At 42.7% G+C, this 19,195-nt stretch overlaps 1 protein-coding gene across 2 annotated transcripts in view; it reads left to right on the top strand.

The window, feature by feature from the left end:
• Positions 1-19,195, top strand: part of LOC132590900 (HBS1-like protein) — a 91,847-nt gene that overhangs the window by 34,870 nt on the left and 37,782 nt on the right. Inside the window, exon 5 of one of the 2 annotated variants that reach the window (XM_060263825.1) lies at positions 12,755-12,863. In XM_060263825.1, the coding sequence (XP_060119808.1) occupies positions 12,755-12,863 (109 nt within the window). Of the gene's footprint in view, positions 1-12,749; positions 12,864-19,195 lie in introns of both variants that reach the window. The other variant, XM_060263826.1, reaches the window with a different exon arrangement.

Here is a 19,195-nt window from a genome sequence, read left to right as displayed (position 1 = left end):
AAATGTAAAAACTTTAAATTTAACAATGGAAACTTAAACATCATTTAAAAACCAGTTAATATATTTAAAATTCATAATTTGAATTGATCTGGCAGCGATGGTGGCGTTCTGATGCTAGTTTCTGCCAGTTTGAATAGTTCCATGATGACATAGGTCCTTGGAACAGGACCATATTGGCGGGTCCTTAATTAACAACAATTCAGCAGTTGATATATGCTCGTTTAAAGAGGGCAGTCTTGCAGGCCCTGCGGAACTGATCAAGGAGTCCCAGCAGCAGCCTGGCTGCCGCGTTCTGCACCAGCTGCAACCTCCGGGTCCTAGAAACCACATGTGCACTGTAGTAAGGTTGAGATGAATTGTAAACAACTCTTTCTATATGTCCATCAGTCTCAGAAGCCTGGTTCAAGTGGATTTAAAACTTTCTGTTTTCTCTCTTGTGTGCTGATAGCAAGAGAAAAATTGAAAATGTTTTGGGCTGTATTTTTTTATCACAAAATATAATGATGCTCATTGCACATATCTTGAGATACCAGTAAATATTCATCTGTGCTATCCATAGTCCTGAGTAAATTTTGTGATCTAATACCTAGCTGTAATATTTGTTATATTGGTTTTGTTGCACTTAGTCAAGTATCTAAGTAGCTTGATATGTATAATGCACAAAATATATAATAATGTGCTATGCCCAATTAGGCATAGTAATGAGGTATGCAAACTTTTCTCATTGTGCATTAAATTGCTGCTAATGCTTAATACTGCAAAGGTTGTTGAGTGCTGATAAGCTCTGTGCGCTTAATAAGACTACTGCATTGATAGTATTATGTTTTGCAAATTAGATTCAAAGCAACTTTAGCGATTTCACACTCTGATTTCAAAGGTTCTTTTCTGTAAACGTGTCAGTACTAACACATTTAGATAGCAAAGAATACAAAAGCATCTATTCAGTATTTTTAATGTCCTCTAACTCAGCACTGTTGTTAATGATTTTTTTGCATATAAATTTAGGCACACAGTAGAGAACTGCAAACTGGGTAGCAGGCTGTCTACCTCTGGAATGCAGTAAGAAAATAAATAAAATTTCCCTGAAGCGTGTTTTTAAATGTATCTTTATTGCTGGAAAATAAGAAACATCTATCTGCTGAAAATTCTTTTTCCTGCTGAAAATTTTAACCCTACCCCACACCCCCAAAAAGCAAGCCAGTCAGGTTTTGAATCTTAATCTACTTGAATAAGCATTTTTTTATTGTTCATACATGTTCCCTGTGGCCTAATAAATTTGAGATTTGTATCCACGTACACAATGAAACTTTCCCACTTCTTGTGGAATGGAATGTTTCCACCTTCCCACTACAGTCCATAGCAGCCACCCAACAGCAGTTACTTTGATTCAGGGGACCACGGACAATTCTGGGCATGATGTGGGGACGTATAATGGAAGGTGAGAATCACCAAAAAATAACAGAGAAACATTGGATCCAACTTTTGATCTTGTGCTTCTTCTTATCTAAGGTTCTATTATATTTTGCATATCCCTTTTGTCATTTGGAAAAATCAACCTCATGTTTTTGCAGCTCAGCTTTAACCTGCACATTTAAAATATTTCAGGATAAATAGTTCCAAGCATACTACTGCACACCATACGTGTATTAGATTAAATAGAATGTTGTGTAATTCACTGCCACTGGAGATAATGATGGCCATGAACATAAATAATTTTGAGAGATGGTTAGTTTCATGGAGAAGAGAGCCATCAGTGCCTACTAGGTATGGTGATTGAAGGGAGTCTCTGTCTTACACAGGCAGCAAACCTCTGAACACCAGTGCTGGGAGGCAGCAGTAGAGGAGGGCCTTGACCTTTATGCCTGTTTGTGCCCCAACCCCTCCTGCAACTGTTTGGCCTTTGTGTGAAACAGTGTACTGAACTAGATGGATCACTGGTCTTATTCAGCAGACTTGTCTTATTTTCTAACATACCACTTGCACTTCTTAACAAGACAAGTTCTGTTGGCAGAATCTTTGGCACTTTAATGGAAGAAGAAAGTGGCATTTGTAGATGCGTATGGATACACCACTTAATCAGGCATCCCAAACCTTCCCAAATATCCTGTTTCCTACTCCCGGCTATATCACTATATATCTGCCTGTCTCTGTGTGTGGAATTTTCAGTCTACAAGTCTATACAAAGCCTAGGGGTGGTGACCTTGGGGACCTTTCCCCAGAAAAATGGTAGTAATTTCTGGCCAGTCTGGGATTGGCTTACAGTGGCCTCATATCACCCTTATGAACATTCTGTTCCACCTCTAACGAACAGGGAAGGGTTTTAGACCTTTGAGACCACCCAACTGAGATTTCAGGAAAGACTGTTTTGTGAATAGATGCTCTTGATATAAGAGCATGGAGATCCCTGTGGGATTTGATAACATTGGCCAAGATGTGTTTTGTAGCTTGTGATCTAGAATGATATAACCCTGACAAGGAAGGCAAGGTAAGTGAGCCTCCAGAGGTGGCTTTGAATGAATTCTCTAACATGACAATCCCTGCATCAGGGGCAAACAAGTAAGGGCCTTGTAGTTGGGAGAACTCATTGCATCATCATAAGTTAAATATTTTGGGAGACAGCTGTCATACTTGTAATCTCCAGTCAGACTGTTTTGTTCAACATTTTTATAAACGATTTGGATGAAGGAATAGAGGGAATGCTTATTAAATTTGCCGATGATACTAAATTGGGCAGGGTTGCAAATACAGTAGAAGACAGAAACAGGATACGGGATGACCTTGACAGGCTGGAAAACGGCTAAAATCAATAAAATGGATTTTAACTGGGATAAATGTAAAGTTCTGCATTTAGGTAGGAAAAATCCAATGCATGGTTATAGGATGGGGGAGACTTGTCTTAGCAGTAGTATGTGCGAAAAGGATCTAGGGGTCTTAGTGGATCATACGCTGGACGTGAGTCAACAGTGTGATGCAGTGGCTAAAAAGGCAAATGCCATTTTGGGCTGTATCAACAGAAGTATACTGTCCAGATCATGTGATGTGATGGTATCGCTTTGCTCTGCTCTGGTAAGACCTCACCTAGAATACTGTGTTCAGTATTGGGCACCACATTTTAAGAAGGATATAGACAAGCTGGAACGGGTCCAAAGGAGGGCGACGAAGATGGTGAGGGGTCTGGAGACCAAGTACTATGAGGAAAGGTTGAAGGAGCTGGGGATGTTTAGCCTGGAAAGGAGGTGGCTGAGAGGTGATATGATCATCATCTTCAGGTATTGTCATATAGAAGATGGTGTTGAATTGTTTTCTGTGGCCCCAGAAGATAGGACCAGAACCAGTGGGTTGAAATTAAATCAAAAGAGTTTCCTGCTCAACATTAGGAAGAACTTTGTGACCGTTAGAGTGATTCTTCAGTGGAACAGGCTTCCTCGGGAGGTGGTGGGCTCTCTTTCCTTGGAGGTTTTTAAACAGAGGCTGGATGGCCATCTGACAGCAATGAAGATCCTGTGAATGTAGAGGGAGGTGTTTGTGAGTTTCCTGCAGGGGGTTGGATTAGATGACCCTGGAGGGTCCCTTCCAACTCTATGATTCTATGACTGATTGATTGTATTTAAATCACAGTGCATACTTAAACTTGTTTTGGAATAATATAATACCACTACTATTATCAAACCCATTTTGCTGGGTTACTGTAATATTTTTGACAAAAAATTTGACAAGATTTATGTGTGTCCTTTAACCATTGTTTAATGGGATATTTTAAAATTCCTGCCACAAGAATGATTATTTATTATTTTGGATTTCTATTCCACCATCCCTGCAAGCAGGCTCAGGGCAAGTAACAACACAAATATTTAAAAACCAGTCAGAACATTAAAACAATTATACAATTTGAAAACAAGTAAAAGATGGTGGGGTATAAATACAGCCAAAATATAAGCCCATAAACTGGACAGATGAATGGAGTCAAATGAAATTACTTATTGTCAGTGCTCCATATGGGCAAATGGATGGGCAATGTTGGCAGGGAGGCCAGATGGATATTTGTCCACTGCCTCAGCCAAAAGCTTGGTGGAACAGCTCCATTTTGCAAGCCGGTGGAACAGCTCCACAGGGCCCTGATCTCTGGTGGGGGCATGTATCCAACTGGTTGAGGGTAAGTGGACATCCTTTGGGCCAGGGATAGCCAGAAGATGTTGCTCAGCAGAGCACAAAGCTCTCCAGAGGGTATATAGGGAGTGGCAGTCCTTTAGATATGTTGGTCCCAGATCACGTAGAGCTTTATAGGTTAATACCACCAACTTGAAGTGGAGCCAGTATTTAATTGGTAGTCAGTGCAACTAGCTGAGCAACTAGCTGTGCCCACATAGGCATTGTAGTCAGCAGATATGCTGCTGCATTTTGTTCCAGTTGGAGTTTCCGGGTCAGGTTCAAGGGCAAGCTTGCATAGTGTGAGTTACAGTAATCTAGCCTGGAAGTGACCATTGGATGGATCACTGTGGCGAGATCCTGGGCAGAGAGGTAAGGAACCAGTCTGTAGATGATAAAAGGCAGACCTGGCAACTGCGCTGACCTGTGCCTCCATGGAAAGTGAGTCATCCAGGATCATCCTGAGACTCCTTGTAGAGGTCTGGAGTCTGATTCCCAAACCAGCACAGCCCTGGTTCAGACACAGGAACACCGCTTTCAGTGAATTGAGTTTCAACTTGTTCTGCTTGAGCCACTTAGCTGTGGCCTCTAACACCTAGTCAGGATTACCTTACTAACTTCCAGTTCTTTCAAGGATTAGTTAAGGCAGTTAGTGTATATGATTTTAGTTCATGGAAGGCAACATCACCAAGACAGTAGCACTGTATAGTATGGTTTTTCATATCTGATAATGAAGGAAAACTCTTAACTTTAGTGAGAAACCTTTACAGTGTCTGCAAAAATAGTTGCTCCTGTCATTTGATCCAGATATTAGCAAGGCTTATAAATAGGTTGAAATTTTTAAAATGCTGGCTTACTTCTCTGTATGTGCTCTTTAAGCCAATTCAAGCATGGGGCTAAAGTGATTTTATAAAATAACTAGTTCACTATTTTAAGTTTTGTTGTCTGCAAGTCTATGGGTGCCTTTTTTGTACAGTTAAAAGGTGTGTGTATTCTCAGCAGATTTTGTTTTGAGCAGATCTGTGTGAAATTTTTAACTTTATCTCATTTACATGTGCAAAGGAGAGCAATATGTTCTTAATTTCCTTTAATTTCCCATGAGCTTTGCGTGTTTTTTAATCAGCATCCAGTGTGATAGCTTTATACAAAATGGTATTGTGTTTGCCAATTAAACTTAAATTAGTCTTACTATGAGGTAAATAAAATAGAAAATTTGAAGCAAATGTCTTACCCAAGAATGGGTACTTTATTTAAGAACTGAAAAACTGCATTTAACTTGTACCGTTCAGTTGTGCAAAACACCTGGTTGGACCTTTCAGAGAATTTCCAAATACAAGGAGGGGCAATTTTTGCCAGTTACCTTTTGCTGTGGCAAACCTCTGACCACCCCCCCCCCCCCCCACTTTAAGGAGAATTTGGGCTGCAACAGGAGAGGGGAGGGGAGAAAGTTGTGTTTGTTGGATGGTGATCCTTTCTGTCTGCAGAAATTACTGGTAGATTCAAACCATAATATAATATGAAGAGTCTGGGATGCTGCTGCAGAGATTTAGAGCTGGTTACTTTGAGCTTGGTCCCAGATTTCTTTTCATATGCTTTCACAAGGCTTTCACAGAACATTTTCATGATTGCTTCCTTACAGAGTATCTGTAGCTTGCCAAAGAGGGAAAGGTGGACTGTATTTCACAGGTACATGCTGTTGGTATGCAAATTCACTGTGTTTGGAAAGAGTCTGAAAAAGGAAGTGCACGTTATGAGACGAATGGGCTGCTGCCAGGTGTGGCAGCCCAAAGCAGTTTCCCTTCTATAGTAATATGTAGCACAACTTTTTTTTTGGTGATATGTAGCACAATATGTGGCACATCTATCTTCACATTTCCATGACCATCGCAGATTATGGAGTGCATAAAAATGTTCATCATAATGGTGTCAAACCATGGTAAGTTGGACTGACATGTTACAGATGGAAACTCAGCATGTGCTTTCATTTTTGGCATCTGTCTCATGTTTCCTATATAATTGGTGTGCTCTGACTCAACTGTAACAATTCAACACCAAGAATAGCATTTTAAGTAGTTTTTGCAGTATCATTAACACATTATCATTAGTAGTTTATTTTAAAGAAATAAATAAAAGTAACCTCCATAGTGAATCCTTTTGATATAATTTTATTCCTCTTTATATGAGCCTGTCTGAAGAATAGTTGCAGATGCTCATTATTAGAATTCTAGCTAATAATTTTTTACAAGGAGGTCAGAGTTGCCTATAACCCCCATTTTATCTTGTTTATTTAATATCTGTCATCATGCCCTCCCAGTAGTTCAGCAATCTCATAATAAAGACAGGCCTAAAGTCACCCGTAAACTTCATGGCAGAGTGGGAATTTGAACAGAATGGGTCTTTTGGGTACCAGTCTTAACAACTCTTAAGCATGATACCACGGTGATTCTTCTATTAATTCTAGGAGGATGTAATGGTGACTTCAGATTGTATAGTTTAATTCAGTGTGTATAATACATATATAATTGATTTCTAAAACATAGTGGTGACTGGCCAGTAAATAGCACCACCCTCTGGTACACTATCAGGTGGCAAACCTAACATCACTGCTTCGTTTCTGGAAACATGACTGAATTGCTGTAAAAGTACCTACTTGTTGCATGTTGTACTTTCAGTTTTACATACTCATAACGAGCCATGTCCTCAACAGAAATTCTATTAATTGTGTTGAACGTTACTTCAGACTTCATAAACTTTCAGTTTAGGTTAACTGGTTAAGGGAGAAATGTTGTTAGGGCTATCTCACAGTTAGTGCTGACTATGCTTTTTGCATGCCTATTTATGGTCATAAAAGGTACTGTATCATCACGGAACATTTTCCCTCATTGTCAATGAAACACACGTTGGAGTCATTTAGCGAGTTACTTTGAATGATAGAACATCCCAAACACAGTTGGTGGTTATCGCAGAAGGTGAGAATCAAATGAGAAGAAACCTCCTGCAGAACCATATCAAACACAAAAACATCTTTGAACAAATGGTTTCTAACAGTTGCTTTAAAGAATTTGAAGTCAACAGTTTGCGAGTGAATTGGATTGAGCATATTAGATTGTGTATACACAGATCAAGATGGGTAGCCATGTTAGTCTATCTGTAGCAGTTACAAAAGAGCAAGATTCTAGTAGCACCTTAAAGACTAACACAATTTGTGGCAGGGTATGAGCTTTTGTGAGTATTTAAAGAATTTGAAGAAATGAGCAGTGACTCATGAAAGCTCATACCCTACCACAAATTGTGTTAGTCTTTAAGGTACTATTAGACTCTTGCTCTTTTCTACTGTGTGTACCAACTGCAGCATATTCCAGCCTACACTGCTATACATCTTTGATTCCCATTCCTCAGTTTGCATTTTGCTACGTATGTACTTTGGTTCTTACAGTATGCAACTCTTCTGCTTCTCCAGTAGCTATGCTATCTTTTCCCTGATTCCAAGTATTTTGTGAGGGGGTTGTTTTTCATTTTTTTACATTAATTTTTTTTTACATTTTTACAACAGGGCAAAATGTCCTGTTTCATAGTTATAAATTATAATGATGCATTCATATAGTAAAGCAAGATGACTATAAACAAATCACCAGTGCTTGTTGAGAAAGAGTTAGGAAGGCTAAAGCTCAATATGAGCTTAGGCTAGCCAAAGATGCTAAAAACAAAAAACATTCTTTTCTCATGTTCAAAGAGCAAGGACATGGTAGGCCTGTTGCAAGTGCAGGAAAATGAAATTGTAACGGGTGCTGAACAGAAGGCAGAAGTGCGCAGTTCCTACTTTTCCTCAGTCTTCTCTTCTGAGGGAAACAGTGCTCAGCATGTCAAAAACAGAACATATAATGAGGGCATGGAGTTCCAGCCTAGGATCAGCATAGGGGTAGTAGTTCCTTTAAATGAAACCAAGTTCTCAGGGCCAGATGAACTGCATCCAAGGGTAGTAAAAGAGCTTGCGGATGTAATTTCTGAGCCTGTGGCCATTATTTTAGAAAATTCTTGGAGAACAGGTAAGGTGCGGAAAGATTGAAGGTGGGCAAATGTCCCCATCTTCAAGAAGGAAAAGGAGAATCCAGGTAACTACTGACCTGTCAACTTGATACCTGGAAAAGTTTTATTTTTATACCTTGAAACATTTTAGAACAAACCATCAGTCAGTCCTGGAACATTTAAAAAGGATGGCTGTGATTACTAAGAGCCAGCATGGGTTTCTGAAGAACAAGTAATGTCAGACCAACCTTATCTTTTTTGAGAAAGTTACTACCTTGCTGGATCACGGGATTGCTGTAGACATAGTTTATCTTGATTTCAGTAAGGTTTTTATAAGGTTCCACATACTATCCTTGTTGACAAGTTGGTAAAATGGGTTTGGATCCTGTTACCGTTAGGTGGATCTATAACTTGTTGACAGATCACACCCAAAGTGTGCTTGTGAATGGTTCCTCATTCTCTTGGGAGAGGAGCGACAAGTGGAGTGCCTCAAGGATCTGTCCTGGGACCTGTTTTGTTCAATATATTTATAAATGATTTGGATGAAGGAATAGAGGGAATGCAGATGATACTAAATTGGGAGAGGTTACAAATACAGTAGAAGACAAAAACAGGATACAGGATGATCTTGAGAGGCTGGAAAACTGGGCTGAAACCAATAAAATGAATTTTAACAGGGATAAATGGAAACTTCTACATTTAGGTAGGAAAAATACAGTGCATGGTTATAGGATGGGGGAGACTTGTCTTAGCAGTAGTATGTGCAAAAAGGATCTAGGGGTCTTAGTGGATCATACGCTGAGCATGAGTCAACAGTGTGATGCGGTGGCTAAAAAGGCAAATGCCATTTTGGGCTATATCAACAGAAGTATAGTGTCCAAATCATGTAATGTGATGGTATTGCTTTACTCTGCTTTGTAAGACCTAATCTGGAGTATTGTGTTCAGTTTTGGGCACCACATTTTAAGAAGGTTGTAGGCAAGCTGGAACGGGTCCAGAGGAGGGCGACGAAGATGGTAAGGGGTCTGGAGACCCAAGTCCTGTGAGGAAAGGTTAAAGATGCTGGGCATGTTTAGCCTGGAGAGGAAGTGGCTGAGAGGTGATAGGATCACCATCTTCAAGTACTTGAAGGGCTGTCATATAGAGGATGGTGTGGAATTGTTTTCTGTGGCCCCTGAAGGTAGGACCAGTACCAGTGGGTTGAAATTAAATCAGAAGAGTTTCTGACTCAACATTAGGAAGAACTTCCTGACAGAGTGGTTCCACAGTGGAAGAGGCTCCCTCAGGAGGTGGTGGGCTCTCCTTCCTTGGAGGTTTTTAAACAGAGGCTAGATGGCCATCTGACAGCATTGTGGATCCTGTGAATTTAGGGGAAGGTGTTTGTGAGTTTCCTGCATTGTGCAGGGGGTTGGATTAGATGACCCTGGAGGGTCCCTTCCAACTCTATGATTCTATACAGGCAGCAGTGTATCTGATCTTTGTATGGCTTTTTTCTTTAAATGGGAAAAAATGTATTTTCAGACTGGTATAGTTGAGCATGCCATTGCCGTATTTTATTGATCTCTGTGCAAAATGCTAAACAGATGCTGTGGTTTCAAACACTGAAAGATAGTATTTTATTGACACACAGCATTTAATGGTGACTGATCGCTATGATCTGTGAGTGATCTAATTGTCTACTTGTGTGAAAATGATCTAGTTGAGTGCTTAGCAGAGCATTTATGCAACGATGGGGAGGTAGCAGACCTCAGTTGGGCTGAGAACATGCATGTGTTAAAAGCCAGTAGGATGGAATACAGTGAAACAACCTGTTGAACACCCATGAACGGGTTGATGAACTATTGAACGGAGTTCCAAAAACATCAGGTGTCTGCTGCTGGCAAACAAGTATGAGCTGAACTGAACTTGCAGGTAGTTCAGCATCTGTACTGCTAAGCAGCTACTGTATTAGTACAAGTGAGAAAAGTAGTATCAAAATACTTGTTCTTAGAGAACACTGGAGTACTTCTGAAAGTGTTTTCATTTTATTTGTTTTACCTGGGCTGTCCACAGAAACTGATCTAGCTTAACTCTCCTTAGTGTACCTCAAGAAAAGCTAGAACAATTTTCTTGATTGGTGGTGGTCTGCTTTAAAACATTTTAAAGCCAACACACTTCCTTGCCTTCCAGAGTACTCTTAAATCCATACATAGCAATCCTTTGGTTACACTTACTGTACTAGAGTAGGCCTTTGCATGACAAATATATGCATCCCATTTGGTCATGATTATTATATATTGAGTGAACATGGAAATCATTGCAATCTGTAGCTTTAATGCTTAGTTCTTATAGTATGCAGCTCATGTTGACAAGAAATTATAGTGTGGGAAGTGGCCATTCAGTTTTATGAATATATCGTTGTTGAATGCAACATGGACTTTACTTGAAAGACCCCTTGGGTAATTTTTGTTTTGGAAATAACCTTTTTCTAAATATTGTTCTTACTTAGGTAACTTAAAACAATGTGCAAATAACTTAATCTGCTACACGAATAATATAACCTTGAATAAGTCCACATCTAGTTAGGTACAGGAGTAATTATTTTTGGTTCACTGAGCAAGAAAATCTTACAGGGATGTCGAACACATTTGTTATGAGGGCCGGATCTGACATAAATGAAACCTTGTTGGGTCGAGCCATGTCAGGCCGGGCCACGTGTGTACCTATTTAAGATTAGGTAGCAGATATATAAATTTTTATAAAAAACACAGACAAACATAAATATATATTTTAAAAAACTTAAAACATGCTTAAAACGTTAGCACTGATTGGTCTTACAGATGCTTTCTTTGTTTTTTCCCCATGGGAACCAGGGAACTGGGCAAAGGAAGCTCTGGCTCTTTCCTTCCTTCCCCAGGGGACTGGGGGGGGGGGTAGGAGCCTCAGCCAATAGAAGGAAGAGAGGCTTAGCTCAGTAGCTCTGCTGTGCAATTGAGAGAGCCTGACAAAGCAAGCTATTCCTCCCCAAGGGAGGGGCCCCAGCTGATGGAGAAAATAGAGGTTTTGCTCTGTAGCTCCTGTGAAATTGAGCAAGCCTTGCAAAGCAAGCTGTGATGCAGAAGGAAGCAAGATATAGGGAGAAAGAAGCAGATGACAGCCAGTTGCTTGGGGGCCTAATTCGGCCCCTGGACTGCATGTTTGACACCCCTGATCTACAGCAACATTGATGGGAAGGAAAGGAAATTTCTTGCTGTTCTATGCATACTTTTAACATTTTATTCCTTTGGTAATTATGAAATGTAACATTTGTATAGCCCAGTTTAAGTAGGGGGACCATGCGCAACACTATAAATGTATGTATATCAAGATGGGTAGCTGTGTTAGTCTGTCAGTACTAATAGAAAAGAGCAAGAGTCCGGTAGCACCTTGACTAACAAAATTTGTGGCAGGGCATGACCTTTTTTGAGTCTGAAGAAATGTGCAGTGACTCATGACAGCTCATACACTGCCACAGATTTTGTTAGTCTTTAACGTGCTATTAGAGTTTTGCTCTTTTCTATATGTGTGTGTGTTGGGGAAAGGTGGGATATTAAATATTATCAAGGCGGTTATACCCATGCCAAGTAAAATCTGAACTAAGGAGACTGAATATCTGCAGTTGGAATAAACTATGCAAATGAGACGAATACTGTTTTTAATATGATTTCTAGAATGCAGTATTTTTTAAACGAACTGTATTTTCAAGTCCTGAGCAAATTGGAGCTCAGAAGAGCATGAACATTTGACATGTATTGACAGTAGAAAAGAATTCAGAAAATATGAGTTAGGCACAAGGAAACAAATTTGGCCAAATAGTAATATGTTTCCAAGGTTCTGTGGATAGGACTATTTGTATTTAAAAATATTAACCAGTATTAAGAAAACATGCATGTCCAAACACTTACAGTAGCTGCAAGAGAATTGCAACACCACATCAAAAACTCACAAAGTAAGATAATGGTAGAAAAGAACTTTGTGGAAAGTTGGGGCCTATTTCTGGAGATTACATATAGCCTAACCAAGCAAGTAATTCTGTGTATGCTTTCATACCAAGTTTTAAACAATTCAAATGATAGAACACAGTGCATTCATTTTGGCAGAGAGGGCAAAATGAGGTTAAGTGAAAAGATGTCATCTCCAGCATCTGTGTAGTTTTCATAATTCAGAGACACAAAGTTTTTGACGGTAGCATCTCCTGTCTGCAGAGGTGGAAGACACTTTCAAAATCATTGCAGCCTTTTTAAAAAATGAAAAGCATTGGATAATAAATTTCATAGTGGGAATTCGATTCTGACAGTTTTTTTCACTCCAAAAGAATACGTTTTTTAAAATTTAGTTTTTAAAATTCTATTCTTATCTGTACCAAATGATTTGGAAATGAGTTTTCAAAGGTACAACCTACATTACAGAAATAGAGCCTTGTACAATTAGTTACATAAGTGATGTGATTTATGATCAGACTTTCTGTTTTTGTTGATGTAATATGGAATACTGCACTGGAAATGCACCCTGATTAGTCTCTTCTTCTGCTACAATATGTACTTGTGCTCCTTCCCCACCCCAGGAAAAACCAGAGATTCCCAGACAACCAGAATTGAATCTGACGTTGTGCCAAAAGTTACCAAAATGACTGTGTCTGGAAAGAAACAATCTACTGGCTTTGAAGTTCCAGGGTAAGCCTTGATTCCTCTCCAAGCTCACTTCTAGATCTTACTTGACTATGATGCACCTGTATCAAGGTTTCTTTTTTCTATTTTTACAGAAAGTTAGTATTGTATGCCACAAAACTGAGCAGCATGGCTTCTTGTTTGACTCATAATTACTTTCAGAAGAAAGCATTTTTGCATTACAAGTTTAAAAAATCCTTTCATTCTGAGTAGCACAGAGAGAGAGCTATAAGACTTACTTTAAAACCATCTGCTTCAGATTTTACATTTAAATTTCTGGATATTAGCTTAAAATACAGCAAGATAAATTGTTTGAAACATAATCAATTAAAGGAAGAAAATGTGTTTGGAATTACTCTATAGGCTCAAGGGTGCTGTGGTGTCCACTGTTGATTATTGGTATGTCTCCTCAGGTGAGAGCAGGTTTGGTGTAGCAATTAAGGTGCCAGACAATTATTGTGGAGACTTTGCTTTAAAATGGCAGCTGTTCAACCATGAAGGATCACAATGTGAGACAGTCGATTATGCGCAAAACTCTTTGGAACCAACTGTCTTTAGAAATAGAAAATGAATTACCAGAGAGAAATAAAGCTGTTAGTTGATTTATTTCTCTCTGTATTGCATATTATTATTTCTTCTATATTTCACTGGGCACCAGCTGTGGTCATCAGGCAGCCATTTGTTGGCTATTGCATGATTTAGGGTAGCCTGTCTGGCATTGACCAGAGCCCAGGCCATTGTGGTGCCAGCTCTGTGAAATGAACTCCCTGAAGAGGGGGGGGGGGCCTTCCCTCCATGGAGATCTTCAGGAAACCCTGCAAGGCCACTTGTTTGCCTGGGCTTTTGTGGGGGGGTTGAAAGGCAAGTGTCTTTTTTGGGGGGGAGAGATTTGGGGTTTGCTGTTCTGTTTTGGTTTTCTTATTTTCTTATTTATTTATTACATCCTATTTGTATCCTGCCATTTCCGCAAGCAGACTCAGGGTGGCTAACAAGCCAAGTGGCAACTAAAAGACAAGTACAACGTTAAAAACATTAAAACCATAAAACATTGTGATGCTGTACATCAGAATAATTTGAGCAGATTCCTAACGATCTTATCAGCTTTTCGCAGTAATTGTCAGTAACTCTTAGAGGTGATGTTACAACTCTTAGAGGTCACTGGTAGGCAGTAGTCAAATCCAAGCGGGTCAGCGGATGGTCAGCTGTCAAATTTGGCAGGTTGTCAGCCCTCTCCCATCATTAGATGTTATATGCTAGATGGAACAATTCAGTTTTGCAGGCCCTATGGAACTGGGAGAGGTCCCACAGGGCCCTAATAGCCTCCGGGAGGGTGTTCCATAATGCTGGCACTTCGACGGAGAAGGCCCAGGCCCTGGTAGAACTTAGCCTGGCCTCCATTGGCCAGAGATTGAGAGGAGGTTTTGGGTTTCCAAACACAGTACACTCTAGGGAATGTGTCAGGAAAGGTGGTCCCGCAGAAGGACAGGTCCCAGGCCATATAGGGCTTTAAATGTCATCACCAACATGTTGAACTGGATTCAGAATGCAGCAGGCAGCCAGTGCATCACTTTCAGCACAGATTGAATGTGCTCCTGTTGTAGTCTATTTTCCAGGTGACCGTGGCATGGATCACCCTCACTAAGTCACTGCACTCAAGGTAAAGGACCAACTGCCATATCCACCGAAGATGGAAAAAGGCAGATTTGGCAGTGGCCTCCATAGTTAAAGACTCCAGGAGCACTCCCAGTCTCTTGACTTTTGTCAGTAACGCTCCATCAAAAGCCAGCAAGGAGATTTCCCTTCCTGAGCCGCCACAACTTAGGTAAAGAAAGGTGAAATATAAATGTCTTAATAAATAGGTTTTTGTGAGGTTGGAAGATGGAGGGAACTATGAGCTTCCCCTAGCCTCTTGGGAAACTGCAGTGTGAAAACAGACCACAAAATAAGTACTGAACGGCTTTTTGATCTGCCTTTTGTTTCATGTTACATTATAACATACCAAGGGAAGAAAAGTTTTAACCTAATAATTAAAGCGTTTTAACCTAATTTTACTAGGAGCTTAGCTTTCTAATATTCATAAACCAAGGTGAGCTACAGTGTTGGGCTATAATTTTCCAGGCTGAATGTGTGTGTGTGTGGGGGGTATAAGTGGGGGAGGGAGGATCTCTGTGTGATGCTTATGACAGCGACCTTCAGGAGGTGTAAGAACTTACAGGTCAGACTAACCTGGAGTTATTATGTTGGTTGCACCTCCCAGTTGTTGCTAGCAGGTAGTTGGAGTAGCTATTCTTTTTCTGTTGGACATCCAATACATGGATTTGAAAGTGCTGTTAGTAATGGGCTGGCAGCCACTTCAGAGAGATCCAGTCTATGGAAGACCAAGCCTCAGGGAAATTATATGTAATAATTGTGGGTATTTTTGACCTAGCCCCAGGAGACTATTATTCTTCCCTCCCTGCCCTCAGTCTGCATTTCAGACAGATTCCATGTCTAGCACTGGTTCCTAATTGACTGCCTGCATTCCTAAGCTATTGCAGGCTACTTGAAAATTCCCAACATCCAGACCTCCTGGTTTCAGCCCCAAAAGGGTGCTCTGAGGAAGTCTGTTCTCCTGAGAATCCCACTCTGACACTAAATGTCAGGTACAAAATTAAACTTTGGTCTCTTGACCTGGTACTCCAGGGCTATCAGACCCCAGAGTCTGTGGGGTTTATATCCAGGAGTGAACAGCTGGAGTCCCAGGCAAGGATCCTTTAGGTGAAATAAAGGTTTGTTGAAAACAGTTTTGCATCCTCACATTACAATCACCTGATGTTAGGTTGTCTAGACCTGATGATGAGGTACCCAGGGCTATTAGAGCTCCCTTGATGATAAAGCCCCGCCCTGGCCTGTCTTTGCTGCACTCTTTGTAGGACTGATGACCCTGGTCCTTCTCTATTCTTTCTTCACCTTTTAAATCCTTCCCCTCTACTCTCCGAAATGTGAGTGTGCCCTGTTCTTCCTGAATACTGGAGTTCTTTGTTGACACCTCTGTTGCCCTTTTGCCAGGCTCCTTTGGTTCTGTCCATCCTTGATGGTTTCAGGGTTATTGCTCATTATCATGTGATGGCTGGAGGGGAAGAGAAGAGGCTGACTACAGGAAGAGGTTTAAGCACATGTGTCCTTCTAGAGTGGAGCAAGCTGTTCTGGAGCCAGTGGGTGGGATTCTTGACCTTCATCCTATATGATACTTCTACTGTACACACACACACACACATTTTCCACATGTGATAGCAAGGTTTTTCTGATCATCTTCGTGGTCTCTGTGGTTCACACTCATGGGATAGAGCCCCTGCGCCGATCCCCGAATCGGTATCTGAAAAGCCCGGGATTTTTCCACACTCGGCGCCAATGGGCATGCGCAGGCGTCCCAGTACGCATGCTCACCGGCACCAGCGCGGGGATCTCGCCAGTTCCTTTCTGACCGCTGCACGGAGAGGTTTGCCTTTCGTGTCCCCGGTCGGTGAGATTTTTGCCTTTATCGTTGTAAATAGCCCGTTTGTTGTTTTCTCTTAGCATAGATAATTAGTTAGTTAGTCAGTTTAGATAGAAAAAAAAGTTTGTGTGTGTGTCTGTCGGACTGCCCTTCAGGGCCTTTCCCCCCGTTTGTTTTCTCCCAAAGTTTTTTCCCCCTCAGATGACTCTGAGTGGGTTTTTGGCGACTGGAGTCTATGGAAAGTCGCTGTGGGTTTTTCAAATGCTGCCGCTCCTGTGGGAAGAAGATTGCCCCCCCCCGACGGCCGTTCTCTGTGTCTTCTCTGCTTGGGTGAAGCGCACCGTGTGCAGTCCTGCCCACATTGCCTCCGCTTCTCCAAGCAAACGAGGAAGAACCGGGCGGCGCGGCTTTCGGCTGCTCTAACCGAATCGGCACTCCGCCCTCAGAAATCGGCATCGGGCCCATCGGCATCGACCATGGCAGACACTCTGGCCCCAGCGGTCACATCGGCTGATGTGACCCCAATCGTGACTGAAATGCCGATCGAGCGAGGCTCCTCCACAAAACGATCCCATGATGGATCAGTGGAAACGCCCACTAAGAAGCGTCGGGATGACTCGGGGACCCGAGCATCCGCCTCGAAGAAGGCCAAGGAGAAGCGGAAGAGGCCCTGCACTCCATCGCCCTCACGCGACTTTTCGGCACCGACTGCTCTGCCGAGGAAGATCCTGGCGTCCCCGTGCCACAGCCCATCGGCATCGAGAGGCAGTACTCAACAACACCGTCTCTCGATGTCTGAGCAGGAGATCGACTTCACCCAGCGATCCTCGTCATCTGGGTGGCGGCGTCGTAGTAGGAGCGGGTCAATCTCAGACGTGGAGGCTTGGCGCCGATGGATCCGTCTCCCCCGATGGTACCCAGAGGCAGACGGGAGCTAGAGCCCTCCATGGCACCACGCCGTTTCCCACCGCTACCATCGTGGGAGCAGCATCAGTGGCCACCCACCTATCCGTATCCTTACCCTCCTTACCAATGGTATCCACCGAGGCCGTTTGCGGAATGGGATCAACAGTCAGAGGCATCCTGCATGTCGAGGCTGTTGCACCATTCCCGAAGACCATCGGCATCGATCCCTCCGGAGAGGCGCACTACCTCAGCGGCTGAGACTCGTTGGCGACCATCGACGTCGATCTGCTCGCCAATCCGGGTATCGACGCCGATCCTCTCTGAGCACGGAAGGGCCACTCATCCCCACCTGACAAGGAGGGAAAAAAGCTGGACAATATGGGAAGAAAGGTATACTCTGCAGGGGCCCTAGGAGTAAAGGTATCTAACTATGCAGCTTGCATGGCTAGATACCAGTACTCTGTACGGGAACAACTCACCTCTCTCCTCTCTTCCCTGAGCGAGGACAAAAAGGCTGCTGCAAGGAAGCCGCAGAAAGAAGGCTTTGCTGTGGTCAAGCAACAATTGGCTGCAGTAAAGCACATGGTGGACGTGTCGGCAAAGGCCATCACGTCCACTGTGTGCATTCATCGGCACTCCTGGCTACGATCAACAGCCCTGCAGCAGGACACTAGGGCTTTTGTTGAGGACTTGCCCTTTGAGGGGGATGGCCTGTTTAGCACTACCACAGATAGTGCACTGCAGGAAATAGATAAGAGCCTGAAGACCTCCAGGAACCTGGGTGTGCAGGCCACCTCCAGGGCTCCTAAGGTGAAGCAGTGGCACAAACCGTGGGCCAAGAAGCCTTACCAAACGTTTTCGCCCGAACAGCAATGGTGACCTCGCTCCACCCAGCCTGATAGACCATCGTACTCAGGCAACAACAGGAATCGCTATGGTTCTCAGGCCACTGGCAAATCCAAGGGTGCTCGCCCTCAAAAGCAGGGCCTTTGACTTTCTTGTGGCATGCGTCATCGCCCCCACTGGTTCAACATCTATCCACCTCCGCCCTTTCCTACCTGCCTGGGAGTTGATCTCTACAGACAGGTGGGCGTTGTCCATTATACAAGAGGGCTACAAAATAGAGTTTGCTCAGATTCCGAACCAATCCGTGGTGATCACTACTCCCCCTTCCCTACCTCTGCTGGCGGAGGCGAACAACCTCCTACAGAAACAAGCCATAGAGAGAGTTCTGACGGAGGCCAGGACAGGAGGTTTTTACTCTCGCTACTTCCTGATCCCCAAGAGGGACGGGGGGGTTAAGACCAATTATGGATCTTCGGAATCTGAACGAATTTATTCTGTACCAGAAGTTCAGAATGTCCATGCTGCAAACAATCCTGCCCTTCATCAATCAGGGGGACTGGATGGCGACCCTGGACCTCAAGGATGCCTACTTCCATGTCAGCATCCATCCGGCGTTCAGGCGTTTCCTCAGGTTTGCAGTAGGTTCCCAGCACTTCCAGTTCAAAGCCCTTCCGTTCGGCCTGTCCACTGCACCTCGGGTGTTTACGAAGATGATGAGCGTTGTGGCTGCTGATCTCCGTCTCCAGGGAGTTGTCGTTTTTCCATACACCGACAACTGGCTCCTTGTGGCGAAGTCGAGGGAAAGTTTGTCAACGCACATTGCCATCACTCTACGTCTTCTCGGCACCTTGGGGTTGCAGGTCAATTTGGAGAAATCTCACCTTACTCCGTCAAGGACAGTGCAGTTCATAGGGGCTTTGCTGGATATGGACCAGCATCGTGCATACCTCCCTTCGCAGAGGGCAAAGGACATTGTCGGTCTGGTACAACTGCTTCAGAGGCGAAAGTGGGGCACAGCACAACAGCTTTAGCGAATGCTGGGGCTGATGGCGACGACAAGCGTGCTACTTTTCGCAAAACTGAGAATGAGAGGCCTACAGTTGTGATTTCT

Source organism: Heteronotia binoei, unplaced genomic scaffold (genome assembly GCF_032191835.1).
Source record: "Heteronotia binoei isolate CCM8104 ecotype False Entrance Well unplaced genomic scaffold, APGP_CSIRO_Hbin_v1 ptg001011l, whole genome shotgun sequence".
Taxonomy (NCBI): Eukaryota; Metazoa; Chordata; class Lepidosauria; order Squamata; family Gekkonidae; genus Heteronotia; species Heteronotia binoei.
Note: the sequence above shows the minus strand (reverse complement) of the source record. Positions and strands in the feature narration are given on the sequence as shown.